General features: G+C 24.3%; 2 protein-coding genes across 3 annotated transcripts; one reads left to right on the top strand and one right to left on the bottom strand.

Annotated features, from left to right (window-relative positions):
• Window positions 1-128: 128 nt before the first annotated feature.
• On the top strand, window positions 129-5,278 carry LOC129614302 (glutamate--cysteine ligase). Of its 2 annotated transcripts, none has more exons than XM_055528845.1 (9): window positions 129-237; window positions 2,260-2,441; window positions 2,552-2,663; window positions 2,788-3,150; window positions 3,206-3,587; window positions 3,635-4,004; window positions 4,065-4,250; window positions 4,307-4,488; window positions 4,718-5,278. In XM_055528845.1, the coding sequence occupies exons 2-9, from the start codon at window positions 2,292-2,294 to the stop codon at window positions 4,893-4,895; spliced, it is 1,923 nt and encodes a 640-aa protein (XP_055384820.1). In that variant the 5' UTR covers window positions 129-237; window positions 2,260-2,291; the 3' UTR covers window positions 4,896-5,278. The 2 variants fall into 2 exon arrangements, with proteins under 2 accessions (XP_055384820.1, XP_055384819.1); XM_055528844.1 differs by having other exon boundaries at window positions 180-381; window positions 4,718-5,277.
• Window positions 5,279-9,143: 3,865 nt separating this feature from the next.
• Window positions 9,144-16,844, bottom strand: LOC129614298 (organic cation transporter protein-like). The gene is made up of 10 exons (XM_055528838.1): window positions 16,700-16,844; window positions 14,549-14,880; window positions 13,908-14,057; window positions 13,592-13,844; window positions 13,253-13,520; window positions 12,846-13,140; window positions 12,510-12,690; window positions 12,311-12,456; window positions 12,093-12,214; window positions 9,144-9,492 (listed from the first exon to the last, which is right to left on the bottom strand). Exons 1-10 carry the CDS (start codon window positions 16,719-16,721, stop codon window positions 9,486-9,488), a joined length of 1,776 nt encoding a protein of 591 aa, XP_055384813.1. The 5' UTR covers window positions 16,722-16,844; the 3' UTR covers window positions 9,144-9,485.
• Between the last annotated feature and the right edge of the window lie 293 nt (window positions 16,845-17,137).

Raw genomic sequence — 17,137 nt, 5'->3', positions numbered from 1 at the left:
AAGGAGCACCTATTCTACTAACCTTAAATTCAATTTTTGCCAAATGCAGTATCAACACTGTAATTTATATAATAAGACTATTCATTTTTATGACAACTGAAAAGCTGTCAGTAAATATGACAAATAATTATCAATGCTTAAAATTGAAAAAGTATAAAATGACAAAAACAACACAACAGCAAGGTGAAAAAGTAGATGCTTCGTAGTGTTTTTGAAACTATAGGACAGGTTTATCAGGTTTGGAATTTAGTTTAAATTAGTTCGCTACATTTTTAAGTATTTAACATAGGTACGGCAAATTAAAGAAATATAGAACAATTCAAACTTTGTGTACTTATTAAAAACGTAAATAGTGATTTCGCGTGTGATTTCGCAGTATTTGTAAGTATAAGAACATATAAGATTTTGCCGACAAAATTCGAAATAGTAAAATATTTACATATAAGCTATTGATTAATAATATGTAAATCTGTAAATTTAGCATATACATAGGAAATATTTAAGTTTATATAATGTGCATTTAATTTAATCAAGCTTGAATATACATATATACGTTCATATAGATAGAAATAAATTTTATTTTTTTAATCAGTGGTCAAACATAAAAATATTTAATATTTAAATATATTGAAATATTTAAATATTAAGTTCTAATAAAAAGACTAAACCTTAATATCTCGTATTTGTAAATAATTAACTATGTACATACTACATACATACATTAATAATGCATATCAGCATGATTCGTCCAAAATAAGAATTTTGGAAAATTACAATGAATAGCATGAATAATACATAAATATGAACATATATTTAATGGTAAAATCATAATTATAGCTATAGGTATACATTATATACATATGTATGTATCTAATAATATAAATAATAACCTCATTAAAATAGAAGAAAAAATATGAAAATTCTTGGAATTTTGATTTGTGACTTTTCAAATTTGTTTTTCATAAAAAAAAGAAATTCCGTGGTATGACAGTGTTGTATACAACTGAATAATATATCATCTTTTTGTTGTGCACCAAAACTTATGGTTGTCTTAACAATACAACTCCTCTATTTAACAAATTGAGACGTAATTTTTTTTGTCAATCTATTCAGAGATTTACATAAAAACAGTATTAAATTTGAATAAGGAATATATCAGAAGTGGTCACTACGACTTACTACACAACTCAAGGCAACTCCATATTTTGAATTTTTTACACCAATAATAAAATAGCTATAAATTTGAAAATTAATTTATTAGTGCAAGTAGCTTACAGTTTACGATTTGGTAAATTATCCCAGATATTGAATTTAAAGATAAGTGTGTAAGTAAATACATTCCTGCTTTTCCACTAGCTTGTACAGAAATAAAGAATCAAATTTTTATATAATAAAGTAGGTATTTATTATAATAATTGTGTATTATCGCTGTAAAATGGCATGTATTATCACAATATTGTGGCGTAATGCTGAACTTGCAATTTATAGCGACCTACTAGATAGATATTATTTAAAGGTTCCTATATTTATTTTTTAGTAAGGAAAATGAGATGTTAAAATTTTTTTTCTGGGTACTTAATACTGAAACGTTAATTAAATTTCTTTAATTGCCTATATAAAAAATATTAAATAACTTAATTTATTTTGGTGAAAAATTTAGAACCTATAATTTTTGTAATTCATTAACATTTTAATTTTTTTTTTAAATGTGGGTTTTCATTTAATTACAAAATATTTTTTAATAGGTAGGAGATTTTCACCTGCTTATTATTTCAAAGCTTATGAAATTCAATTCAGTATTTAATATAGCACATTATACCTAATTAGATAGGTTATACATGCATGTACATACATATTTACTACATGTGTATGTATATCATCATAATAATCTCAAAAATAAAAATAATTAAGAAATTATAATTTTATATTTGTGGAGTAAGCGAATGTCAAATTGTAACAATAAAATTTAAATTTTTAATTTGTAGATCTACATATTTTCACAATTAAAAAAAATGAATAACAAACTTTTTCAAATTATTTGTTGTCAGCATCTAATGTATATTATTCAGGGATTTGATTATCTCAGATTTGTTGGTGATTGCTGTTAATTAATAATAGTTAATCAGATTTATTGAAGCTATCAGTTTAGCGCATAAAACACAAAAATTCGACTTTTTAGAATATATGCATTACTATTTTATGATAATTATTAGTGTAACGATATTGCTGCAGTGCTAATTTAAAAATTTTTTTTATCAGGAAATTCAATTTCGAGAATATTTGTACTTAAAATGGGTTTACTAAGCGAAGGAAGTCCTTTATCATGGGAAGAAACCAAAAAACTATCACCACATGTTCGCAAACACGGCATTGAGCAATTTATTAATTTGTATCATCGTCTTAAAGATAGAAAAGGAGATGTTTTAAAATGGGGCGATGAGGTACGAGGAGTAAATTATTAAGGAATACATATACATACATACATACATATATTATATTCAAAATAATATATACATACATACATATTATATTAAGAACCATTTTTTTTTAGATTGAATACATTCTTGTTAAATTCGATGAGCAGAAAAAAAAGGCACAAGTTTCCTTGAGAGCTCAAGAAATTTTAAATATTTTAAATCAAAAAGAGCAGAATGATCCTGAAGGTAGTTAAAGTTATATAATTATATATTTTAATGAAATAGTTACCCAAATATATTACTTAAATATTATATTATATCTGTTGTTTATATTATTTACGTAGCCAGCAATTTATCTTTACTTTTTAAGGTGTTAAATCTTTGTGGAGGCCTGAATATGGTGCCTATATGATTGAAGGAACGCCCGGAAAACCTTATGGTGGATCTTTAGCTCATTTTAATGTTGTTGAGGCCAATATGCGTTATAGAAGACAAGAAGTATCTGCCTTATTGCACCCTGACGAATCGGTAATTTCATTTACAAATTTTCCCCGCTTAGGATGCGATAAGTTTACTTATCCAGAATATGATACAACTCCAGACGATGAATCATCTGCAGCAAGATCATTATATTTCCCTGATGAAGCCATTTATCCTGGTCACCCAAGATTCAAAACTTTAACTCGCAATATTAGAATGAGAAGAGGAGAAAAAGTTGCTATTAAATTACAGGGTAAATTTTAATGGTATTAATCCAGGATTAATAATAATTAAAATTAAATTTGCAGTATTTAAAGATAAAAATACAAAAATCCCTGTTGATGGCAGTCCTTTAGGCGAACCAAGTACAGTATTATTAGATGCTATGGGTTTTGGGATGGGCTGTTGTTGTTTACAGTTAACTTTTCAAGCCTGTTGTATTGAAGAAGCTCGTACTTTGTATGATCAACTGACACCGCTATGCCCAATAATGCTAGCTTTTACAGCAGCGTCTCCAGCTTACAGAGGTTATCTTACAGAATCTGATTGCCGATGGAACGTAATAAGTGCATCAGTTGATTGCAGAACTTCTGGAGAAAGAGGTGAAACTGCCTTAAAAGGAGGAGAAAGGAGAATATATAAATCGCGCTACGATTCTATAGATTCTTATTTATCTTCTGAAGGAGAAAAGTATGACAAAATATTTGAAGATTCCTTTAATAATTTCGTAATTTTAGGTATAATGATGTTTCTTTGATATATGATGAAACTCTTTACAATCGTTTAAGAGAAGGAAATATCGACCATTTGTTGGCACAACATATTGCACATTTATTCATTAGAGATTCGGTTTCACTATTTAGTGAAAAAGTTAATCAAAACGATGAAGAAGATACAGACCATTTTGAAAATATTCAATCAACTAACTGGCAAACTATGCGGTTCAAACCCCCACCGATAAATTCATCAATCGGTTGGCGAGTTGAATTTCGGCCATGTGAACTACAGTTAACTGACTTCGAAAATGCAGCTATTGTTTGTTTTGTTGTTTTATTAACGAGAGTTATTTTATCTTACAAATTAAACTTTTTAATTCCTATTAGCAAGGTTTGCTAATATTCAAGTTTAACCCAGAGTGTTACTCAAAAAAACTATTTTATATATTAGGTGGATGAAAATATGCAAAAGGCGCAAAAACGTGATGCATGTCGCGCTGAAAAGTTTTGGTTCAGGAAAAATGTTGACAATTCAAGCAATGTAAAATCTGAGCAAAATACTTTTGAATATGCCAAACAAAGTGAAACGGAAGAAGAATATGAAGAAATGACTATTGATGAAATTATAAATGGAAAAGTATGATATAAAAATCTTTCAAATAATTTTTTTTTTAAATAAAACTTCATTTTAAGCCGAAAACGTTTCCCGGTTTAGTACCACTGATCCATAGTTATTTGCAGTCGATGGACGTAGATGCTGACACACATTGTACAATTCAACAATACTTGCGCCTAATCCAAAAGAGAGCATCTGGTGAACTCTTAACAACTGCAACGTGGATACGTAAGGAGATCTTAAATCATTCTGACTATAAGTAAGTATTTGTAAAATATCAATTATTCTAGTATAGAAATGTTTATTCCAATTACAACCCAAAAAATCCTGAAATTTTTTTAGTTTTATATTTTATGTTATAATTTTTATAAATTGATCTAAAATATCAGATTAGTTTTACTAGTAAAATTTATGATTGGATAAACTGTTATAAATATAATTTACACAATTTTTACTTTTAAAAATAATTCTTTTTTTGCAAATTTCAGAGGTGATTCTGTTGTTACTGAATTGATCAATTATGATTTACTTAAAAAGGCAAAAGATATACAAGAAGGACGGATAGTGGTTCCTGAACTTTTGGGATTCGGAAATAATTCCAAAACAAAAGATGACATTCCTTCTGCTATAGAAAAATATTTAAGTGTAAATGGTTGTTGTAATTAGTTCAAAATTAATTGAAATATTCTTATAAATTTGTAAGATACATAAGTTATGTTTACGATTGTTTTCATTAATTTTAAAACAATGTTAAAAAGAAGAACTATTAAACATTTTGTTCAAAAAAAAAAAATCATTTTACAAAAAAAAATGTTATTTTTGCAATATTTTTATAAACTTAATTTTGTGTACAACTAGTTGTTATTTGTGATAAAATTAATACATAAATTTATATAATATATAACGGGAGACTTAAATTTGTTAATCTGTCGTTAGGATACTAAATATTTAATATACATTTTTACTTTTTACTTTTTATTAATTTTCTTAAATGAAAAAGAACAAAAAAATTATATTTGTCGTTTATAAACAAGTTTAATTAATAAAGAAGAAATAAGAAATAAACAAATTATTTTTAATTAATTTCTCATAGAATTTCCATTCAAAGTTATAGGATTTTTTATTTTAATTTCAAGCAATTGTTGATTTTTTAATTACTTCAATAATTGATCTCTAATTTTTGGTTATCATGTGCGTTAAAAATGAATTTTCAATTATTTTTTTTCCATTATAATTAAAAATAATGGACAGAGGTCTAAATAAAATCGTTCATTTACTAAAATACAAATATGTACGATCTATAGAAAAATTTGGGCAATACTCCAATCATTTTAATAAAATTAATGTGCGCAATAATTATTTATGATAAGGAAAATATACCATAATATTTTAAATTTTGCTTTCTTACATTATACATGCATACATATATATTTGATCATATTGCTTCAGTTATAATAATATACACACGCTATCTATATTTGTTCTATGCGACAGTAACTGAAAAGTGCTAATCATTCTAAAAAGATTGTTTTTTTTTTTTTTATTTTATTTTTCTTCGATTACGTAAGCGTTACATTTACGATTATTTTATTTTTTAATTTTTTTTTGTAATGAAACCGCACACAAATATGTACTTACTATTTTATGATAAACATTAAAGCGGTGTAAGATGAATTAAAATTCCTTAAAATTTTATATCAGAAAATCTAGATAATTTCTACGTTATCGCAATTTTTATATAACAGTAGAGTGCTTTTAAAATAGTAGTTTTTATTTTAGTAATAAATGTAATTTGAAAGTTTGTTTATTAGAAACTTCAAAGTTGTAAATTACAGCTATAATCTTTTCTATTTTAAATTTTTTTATATTAATAGAGACTCAGTATTTACTCGATCGTGCTGGAGTGGTTCGAAAATATTTCAAACTCCGATATTTTTGTAAAAACTCATAATTTATACACAGATTCCACTGAATTTATTTAAACTAGAAGAAAAATAATACTGTAACAAAATGTTGTAATATTATGTATAAATAAAATTGTACTTGCAATGTGCGACAAGATCCTAAAAAGACAAAATATATATTCTAAATACCCCTCCCACCTGTTGTCCAAACTTTAAACCAAATAAAGTTTGAGCCTACAGATAGCAAGCAATGTATATAAATGGTATACACAAGTGTAGTGATAAAATATAGTTTTTTGTTTTACCTATAATTTTCCTATGCATATTATAATTTAGTACATATGGTCATCTTAAATTCCACAAAAGTGGACTTAAAATGATTCTTAGCAATAAAATAACCAAAAATTATTTTTTGTCTCATTAGATTTTACTATTATTTTTAATGTTAATTCGAAAAACATAACACATATTTTGTTGTTGCTCTTTAAAAGTGAATACTAAATCTCAAATCTTTCTTATGTCAAGCTATCTTTAATCGACATTTTCTTATAGAAAAAAATGATTTTAAGGATGGATTTCCAAACACAAAGATGGGATTTTAAAAATTATTAACTTCTACTAATGAATTTAAGAAAAAAAACTTTTAATTAATCGTTCTTCTGAAAAATTTTCTAAATGTAACTTAGAATATGACGTAACAAGACAGATATTATATTAAAACGTTTATAAAAATATATTCAACAACCACACTATGTAAATATTCGAAAAATTGTTCTAAACGCAATACTGCAAAAACAATAATTCCGAAACGCAATAGTACAAACAAAATAACGTGATGATTGATGAATAAGTGTTATTTTTTACTATTCTATAAAATAAAACAGTTGAAATAATTTAACTGCGCTACTCTTACGAATTTTCTTATATTTATGAACAAATTATGTTAGCAACATTTGTTTATGTACACAAATATATTATACTGCATTTTCATAAATGGGCTATATAAACCATTTTCAGCAAAGATTTAGTGCAGAACACAAAATAATGTTTTTATAATATAATTAGTACCTAATAATATTGAACCTATTCAGTACCTATTCAAATTTGCTTAATTTTAAGTATTTTAATAATTATCATCAAAATTAAATGATTTCTTTAATATTTATACTTTAAAAATAGTTGTGAAGAACCGTGAAGTCAAATAAGGTTATTTTTAATACGTATTATATGTATTTTATTTAATCTAAATGTATTAACATTTAAAAAATAATAAAAAGTCAATATTAATAAAATTTTTAATAAAAATATTTTTAAATCTTGATTTTGTGATTGATTATTACATATAAATTTTAAAAATCGAGGATATTACATCAGGTGTTTTTTAATATTCAGTATACTGAGCTAACAGTTCTGAGAGCAAACAAGACAAATTTGTACGTCAAGTACTGAGAAAATATCTGGAATAGCAGTACTGTTTTAAAATCAGAAAAGTTCTTGTTAAAAAAAAATCATATAGTTGGCAGCAAAGAAAATTAAATTGCCAATTTGTTCATATTTCATACATGGTTAATTGACAGTAAATGATTTTCAAAATTATTGCAAAGTCAGCACTTAATTTTTAAAAACATTATCTTAACATTTATCATTAAACTAAGATACTGCATGTTACAAATACCAACTAACTGCTTGAAAAGCTAAACTGAATTTTTAAAAACGCGAATTCTTCCAAGTAATTTAATTTATACAAATGATACCATATAAAATTATAATTTATAATATAAAATAAATTTTCTTTTGTATATATATATATATATATATTTATAATGATTAATGCGTTTATTTATTTTTACTTACTAATGGTTGAAAATTATATTAAATTGTAGATAATATTTGAGAAAATACTCTTGGCTTCGATATGCCTCTTTCGAAAAAATAATTTTGTATAAAATTATATTTAATAAATCTTACAAAAAATTTATCCAATAAATTCTAAATTTATTTTTCCTTAAATACAACTTCACTACAATTTCTTTTTTATTATTGTTATAAATTACTATTACAATTTTTTTTATTATTATATGAAGTTAAATATTTCAATATTTTTGGACCAGCCAAATTAGGATGTTTTTTTATTATTAATATTCTACATATACAGTGTCAGCGTGTTTGATATATGTATATATATATATGCATATATATGTATATATATATGTATATATATATGTATATATGGGTATATATAATTTATGTATATAGATATATATATATTTATATATATATCATTTTAATTATTTTAAATTTATACTATTGTTATACAATAAAAATTTCTTGTTTATATTGCGTTTTTATTCACATTGTTTTTTTTTAAAAAATATTTTTTGAAAATAATTATTTTTGTTTTATTTTCAAATGAAATTCAAATATAAGTAAATTTCAGCGAGTTTTCTTATCCATATTGTTCTTTCTTACATCCTTATTAGAGCCCCAATATAACATTTTAATTTTTTATTTTAATTTTAGCTTAATTATATTTAAAATTGTGATTTAATTTATTCTTTTTTTTTTATATAATATATTTTTTACCAGGATAATCAAAGAGGTATTTTTAAGTAAAAGGAATTAGGGTATACCTATTCGATTTAATTTTTTATTATAATTTTTTTTTAGCATATCAGAATTTTTTATATAACAATTTTTTATGCTTACAAAAAAAAATTTTTTTTTGTGTTCTTTTTTTTCTTTAATTAACTTAAATACTAAAAAGCACGTATCTGAAATATTTTTAATATTTTGAAAATCGTACTTACTTTTTAATATTATATAAAAAGAGGTCTTAATTGACTTAATTTTACATAATTGTTTTTTTTTTCTTTAATTGACTTCATTTTATATAATTTGTTTAAAATTTACATGTATTTTTATATATATATATAAATATATGTATGATAATAAATTATATATAGCAAGAACATTTTTGTACGTCATATACTATCTAATTTCTATGTAAGAATTTGATAATTTATTCCATAATATATTTGGAAAATTTGTATATAGTGTCCTACAAAGATTATAGACAAATAGACAGACAAAATGTTTTATACAAGTATATATAAATATAAATTATTTTTAAGCACATAAGAAAAATTTTGAATTACATAAATATTTATAAAATTTTTTTGTTTTTTGTTTTTATAGTATTTTTTCCTTTTCTATATTTTGAAAACTAAATACATTATAGTTAATTTAATTTTCCAATTTGAAAACTACTTAATATCTTTTTAATTCCTTTTCTGCACTTATTGTTGTTGTATTCTTAAAAGTTTATATACGTTTGGGGTTTTAACATCTTCTTTTAACACCTGAAAATATTTAATTTTTTATATTAATTTTTACCTGTATAATAGAAAATAAATTATTTTTTATTAAATTCCAATTGTCATTTACAAAAGAAAAAAACAAAATAAAAAAAATTATGTATATTTTCTAGATTTAACTCATTATTTCCTAGCGCTCGCTTTAATACAAATGTTGACACAATTTTTTGAGTTTTAATGTTTTTTTGAGTACTTTTCAAATTGCTCTTTAGGGAAAATTTGTTAAATGTAAATATAGTCTTAAAAATATGTGCTATAATCGGTATATTGAGAAAAATTGGCTTAATCAATATAATATTGCTTTTATGAATTATTATTAGACATTTAAAAATTTATGACTTTCTTAGATTTCTCATTCAATCCATATAAGCTTTTCGATTACATTAACTTTCTTAAGATAAATTTAAATACCAGTTTTGAACAAAAAATCATTTTTTCAACGTTCATCACTATATTGTTTTTATATTAATCATAAATTTGTGTTCCGTATATCTTATAACACCAAACTTATAATACTTCGGGTAAAAAATATTTCCAACTTTACCACTCCGTTTAACGGAGTAGTTGAGAGAAGTAATTGTATTCCATTCGGTAAATGACAATATTTTAATATAGAAAACAAAAATGTCAAATTCTTAATTGATACTTAAGTTAGTTTCTACATAAGCACAAGATTTCTGTATAAAATATCGTTGTGTTTACAGAGTTGTTCAACTACTCCAAATTTGTTGAATATGTCCTTAAATGTACATACATATATAGCGCAAGCATATATTAAAATTTCAAAGATCCAACCAAATAGAAATATTTTTAAAGGTTCAATTTTTATTTTTGTACGAAAACATGCGTGTTATTTACAATATTTATTATATAAAAAATATGTTGTTGTTTTTCGGCAAATAGTCAAATAATATATAACCTTCGCGTAATTAACGTTTAATACAATAAAAACACACAAAAAAACAAACGATTTTTCAATCGGTATTGAACATACATATAAGCTATTTAAAAGCTGAGTGGCTATATGATTAAGTAATTTAAATAATTTATTTGTCCGAAATTATCTCAATGATGTTGAAGTGTATACAAAATTTATGAACATAGGATACATACATATATACATATTATATTACTATTTCATTTCTTTGACACTCCTGTACAAAAAAATTAAAATTTATGGAATTATTAATAAATATTTTGCTGATTTTTAGTTACAAATATTCACATACATATATGTACATATGGATGACAAAATTAAAAAGTATTTGTTTCTTGAACAAATTACACACAAAATTAATTCAAGGTTAGAATTAAGTAATTCCTTGTTTTTGCGGTTAAAGATTTTATCTGCTTACATAAATTTAATGATGTATAACACCCGAATTTGAACCAAAGTAAAAACACTGACGAATTTTAAACAAATAATTATTTATAAAATTTCGTTTAACGGTAAAATACGTTCATTTTTGCATTCGGCTAGAACTGATGAACACAGTGTTTATTTCAAATTGTTGCGATTTATTTGAACTTCTGTCAAAATTTCCCATTATAATTTTTAGCCAGATGAGTGTATGAAAAGAGCAAAAACTTTATAATCGGCGAATCTGGAAACACTGGAAGGATTGTAAATGCTTACTTTATTACATGCTTCAATATATATGAAAACATACATATATACATTCGATTTTGTTAATTAACATACAAGTGTACGCACATATATCTGTACATATATGTATGATATACTTCGAAAGCCATACATGTGTATGGGCTATCGTAAATTTACCTAAATTAAGTTTTGAATGAATAATAATGATTCCGCTATTGTAGGTCAATAGATGAAATTTCCTCATATACCTATGTATGGCTAAATATATTATGCAGATTATGTATAATATAATAGAACCCGGACAGTTGTGACAATTTAATAGCCTTTTTAACATATACCATTATAACATTTTCTAATTACTTAATATGTCCTTTGTCTACTTTATATGTCTTTTTCGATTTATCTGCCTAAATTTTCTTAACAAAATAGGCAATGAAACTCGGCTATCATTGATAATTTATTTTAAAGAGCAGACTAGTTAACAAGGATCTGCTTTTTTTTAAAGATTCTTAAAAATTGTTTTTGAAAACTATATCAATATTCACACTTTTCCAAAAGTGTGCTTTTAATTTTCTCTTGTCAAAAGACATAAAAACCTGAAATTGCGTTACCCTCTTCCGGTAGACCAATCTAATTATTAGTTTGAATTACCTATTCAACTTGATCGCTTCATGATTACTCACACGGCAGAAAAAGTTAAAGTTTAATCTTGTATCAGTTAGCTTCAGGCTATAGGATCAGTTAGCTTTGTAAAATTTTTCTTAATATTTAGTCATACTTATGTATAAATATAAAAATTTTGTGCTCGTTAATTGCGATTTAATCCAATCGAACTTAATAATTTCGATATATGGTAAAGCTAATGTTGTTTGTTCAAATAGGAATATGAAAATTGATTTTATGATTACGACAAAAGAGAAAAACATTTCGATAAGAGATGAAAATTCAAGAATTTAAAGATTTATTATTAATAACTTACGCTTCATATTTTGATTCCCTTACACTGCTTTTCATTCTTTCCGGTAGGAAAACTATAACGATTCCTCCAAATATACAGAATCCGGTGATTAATGCCATTAATAAATGTTCTTCAATTTTATTCTAATTTATATAATAAATAAATAAAAGTTGTAAAGAAATTTTAAAATATTAATCATTTATAATACAAAAAAATAAAATATTAACCATTCAACATACCAACATGGAGATATATGGTGTTATAATTAGAGCAAGACCAGCTGCTACATTACATGCTCCAACGCCGGCATTACGAATTGCTGTTGGATACAGTTCAGCCGTATATACTGGCATTATTGTATTTCCAGCACTTATCGTAAATTTACCTATGTTTAATATTACAGATTTATATTATTTTAAAAATTCTGGAACAATTTACCTATCATAAGAAGGGTTATTTTTAGCCATAAAATATTATCGTAGCCTTCAGTGAGTGTAGTACAGAAACAGGCAACACCAGCTGCAATAAGAGTTGTGCAAAATAGCCACTTCTTTCCAATTTTCATAATGATATAAATTGCAATACCAATTGCAGGGATTTCGACTAGACCAGCTAAAGCCTAAAATATACATACATATTACATTTCGAAAGTTTCAAATATTGTAAAGAAATTTGTTAAAAATTAACAAAAGTTACTAAAAACTACTGTCATGCGAGTTTTATTTTTTCATCCACATATACATACTTACATATTTAAATTTATTATATACTTACCGAGTTCAAGTAAACATTTCCTCCGAATGTATTCATGTTTAAAATTAAACCATAATAAACTAAATTCATAGTAAACCATATACAGAGGAAACAAATCGTAATTCTTCGTAAGTATTTTGAACGGAATAAATTAACAAAATCTTCAGAGTCCTCCTGTACTGGCGGAACCAACATTTTTTCATAATTATCTGGTAAAATAATACCATTAAAATCTGCTGTTTTTTTAACAATTTCCTTTACTTCCTGCACACGACCCTTACATAATAACCATCTTGGTGACTCTGGTATAATAAAACTATAAAAATTTAAATATTTTATAAATAAAATATTAAAGACTCCACTAACAATTTTTTTAAAATAATAAGAAATATATTTTTAGTCATAACATACTTATTGCATGTACTCACAATAAAAAGCATAAAAATATTCCCGGAATGCCGATACAAAGCTGTAATTTTTGAAAGTCTTGTGTCAAATAAGCTATTCCTGATATCATCATATATGATATAGGCAGTGGAAATAAGTTATACATTCCAACTATTGTCCTCCATTTGCCATCAACGTATTCAATTGCTAATATTAGTCCGGCATATGTAACTGAAACTGAGACTAAGCCCAGTAAAGTTCTAAGAGTTAAGTAAAATTCAAATGAATTAGGAAAATATAAGACCAAACCTAAATTAAAAATTAATATTCAGTATATAACATCCTATATATTGATTGAGTATTGTAAAAAAGTTATGTACCAAATATTGTTTGCAATATTGCTGATATGACAAGCATTTTTTTGCGTCCAAATTTATCAGATAAATAACCGCTAATAACTCCTCCAGTTGCTACACCAAGTAAAAAAAACATTTCAGCAACATTTTTTAAATATTCCTTGTCGCATACTAAATTCCACTCAGATGTCCAAGTATTTCCAAGGTTATCATTTTCATCGAATTCCCAACTTGTGCATGCAATCTTTGATACATCACTTGAAACTTTTTGCCCTGTCTAATAAAATTAATTATATAATTTTTAAATATTTTAATTTAGTTCGGATTGCAATATTTAAACCTGTAATTGATCGATATTCACTGTATTCCAGTCAATGTCTAGTTGATAGCAATTATCTCTGGAATCGCTTATGTTTCGCCAATATTCTATTGAAAAATTTTTACTTATAATACTCTCTGGTCGACTACACCAAAAGTTTCTACTAGCAGCCTAAAAATAAAATATTATTGTGAAAAAATAGTCTATTTGTATACGTATGATTTATCAAATAATAAATTTTGTACATACATACATATATGTATGTACAAACAACCGAAGATTTTTTTCATCGAGTCATATACACTTTATCTTCCGAAATTTCCGAAAAGACATCGAAAATTTATCTACAGATAATTCAAATTTGAGATATTTAATTTCAATTTATAAAAAATTATTAGATATTATAAAAGATAAAATAAAATTCAAATTGATAATTTTAAAATGATAATTCAATAAGTTTTTCAGAAATTTAAAATGGCGTAACAATGGGAAATGAAAAATTGGAATTCCAATAATAATCATATAGACCCTAAACTTTAAAGAATTATGCCTTATGTTATTGTTTTAGTTAGGTTTAAACATTTTAAATTTTAAATCTGTAGAAATTTATTACCTATTAAATTTCCTCGAAAAAAATGATTACGTTAATGGGAATAGCTTACCTGGTAAATAGGCGAAGATATATGAAATGTATTCGGAATTTGAAATAAAGAAAGTAAAATAGTCATAAGAAATTGCCATTTCCCAACATGACCAACTAAATCCCCGATAACATCCGTTTCTTCTCCAGCGTCAAAACTTTCATTTTTTGCTTTTGATATAGAATTCCTAAAATTTGTAACAGAGACATCTTTGTTATATTTTGGTAATGGCAATTCATCTGTTTGTGTATCTGGTAATTGATTTATAGGAAGAATTTGTTGCTTTGTATTGTTTACATTAACCGTATCATAATCAGATTTTGTTGCAGTATTGTTCATTTTCACCCCTATAACTATAACAAAAAAAACTACATAAGTTAGAAATCTAATAATTTTTAATAGATTTTAATAGATTTTTCAAAAATTTTTATTTAAATTTTTATAAATATAATATTAAAAAAAAAAAATATTTAAAAATTAAAAGATTTTCAATATTTCTATAACTCGATTAATTGTTTTAATGCAATTATGTGTGAAAATAAATTAAAAAAAATCACTACAACAATTGTTTTAACGCTATCTCATTGATAGTAGCAAAAGAGTGAGATAAGATTTTGGCCTAGTGCTAAATATGAGGTATTTACTACTAAATGTATTTTACAAAATTTTAAATATGGGCGTACGATTTCAATTAATTTTTATTGTAAATGAATAAAAGAAAAATGTTAAGTATACTGATCATTTTCTGAGTCAGTTTTTACGTTTACAATATAAATATATTATAGACTTCACTCAACTTAAAGAAAATCGTTCTATTTTATGCTAATAAAGTAATTTAGATATAAAAAAAAATGCATTGTAATTCAATTGTCAGTACGTGTAGTAAATGCAAATTAGCAAATATTTAACAATAATACAGTGTCAATAAATGTAAAATATTAAAAAAGCACATCACATGTGAAATTATTGTTTAATTTATATTTCTAAGAAAAAAAAAATGTCAACGAATGTGAATTAATTTTTTTTATTTAAAAAATACCTATAAATATAGGTAGATTTGTTAAAAATATGCACACATTATATATTTCACTTAAAAAGATTCTATAAATTTCTTAATAATACCAACATTCGAATAAAGTTTTCGGTAACAAAGATCATAATTAATGAATTATTGTATAAGGTTTCGACACTGCGTATACCGATTCTGAAATGTTAAATTCTAAAATAAAAAAGTGTTTTATCAATTATTCTTTCAAATAACTCGTGAGAATTTAGATCAACGAATGCTTAGACGATTGTACACGATTGACAATTCGAAGCTAAATAAGAGAGCTCGTATAAATGGTTATAAATTTCAAAAATTTATTTTCTACCAATAAAACATTATAAACGAAAATTGTTCAAAAATACAAAAGGTGCAGTAGTTTAAAAAATCACAAAGTAAATTAAGATAAATTTTTCACAAAAAAAATTTATTAGTTTACGGACAACACATGAAGGCGCAGAAATTTTTCTTATGAATTTATCAAAATGTTTCAGTATTTTTAAGATGTTTTAAATTAATTTTTCGATATTTATTCTACGTGCTGTTTTTTTACAGTTAAATACATATCTAGTCATATATGGGTACATTTTAAATTTTATATTTCAAGTGGTACGCTTTATTTAAACAATTTACTTTAATTTTCCCATATAGCACGCACGTTTCTTTATGCATATTATTTACAGTTTCAATTATTGTTTATATTTCTGAAAATTAGCAAGGCAAAGAATGTTATTTAAACATGTGTTTCATAGATATATAGAAAAAAATCTTGAAAAAACATTATTTATAGGAAGTATTTAAATTGAATTTAGATTGGTTTTACGCCATTGAAATGTAGAACACTTTACAAAACTTTCTCTATAATTTCCATTCAAGTAAACATTCTTTATACTTTAAAATACTCTTTTATTTTGCAAAGTATTGTCACGTTCTTTTGAAATGACGGAATACTCAATCAAATATATATTTAGGTAGAAGAATTAAAACTTCAAAAAAAAATATATCAAAAAGCTATAATCAAAAAAAAATTTAAATTCGGATCTAAAACCCTAATGTAATGGTTATGCATTATGTATACGTATATATCATTACTAACATTAATAACCGATGAAAAATAACATTCTTACGCAAAGTATCTGAGTTAGTCATTTAATAAATCAACTTGTTTAAAGATACGGTTCACCATTTTACTTAGTTCATTCATCAACCAGACGCCACCGTTGTTATTTTTTTGTTCGAAAATAAGAACTTATTCTTTTAGACACCAGTGTAGAAAAATTCGGCCTTGTTAACAATATTTCTTATTAGTGTGCATTCAAGTTAATTAAATATTTTTACTTTTAAAATATTTTATTATTTTATTTATTAGTTATTGCATATCAAATTTAATTATAGTTAACAAGTTTTTTTGTTGAAATTTTTTCAAAGACTAATTTTCACATTTAAAAATTAGTTTCTGGCTTTTAAAATCACATGAAAATCTTTATTGATTTAAGTTTAATTACTATTTATTTTAAATTCTAATAAAAATTTAAACAGTTTTTATAAAATTAACAAACATATAT

Source organism: Condylostylus longicornis, unplaced genomic scaffold (assembly GCF_029603195.1).
Source record: "Condylostylus longicornis isolate FDR11 unplaced genomic scaffold, ASM2960319v2 ptg000107l, whole genome shotgun sequence".
NCBI lineage: Eukaryota > Metazoa > Arthropoda > Insecta > Diptera > Dolichopodidae > Condylostylus > Condylostylus longicornis.
Note: the sequence above shows the minus strand (reverse complement) of the source record. Positions and strands in the feature narration are given on the sequence as shown.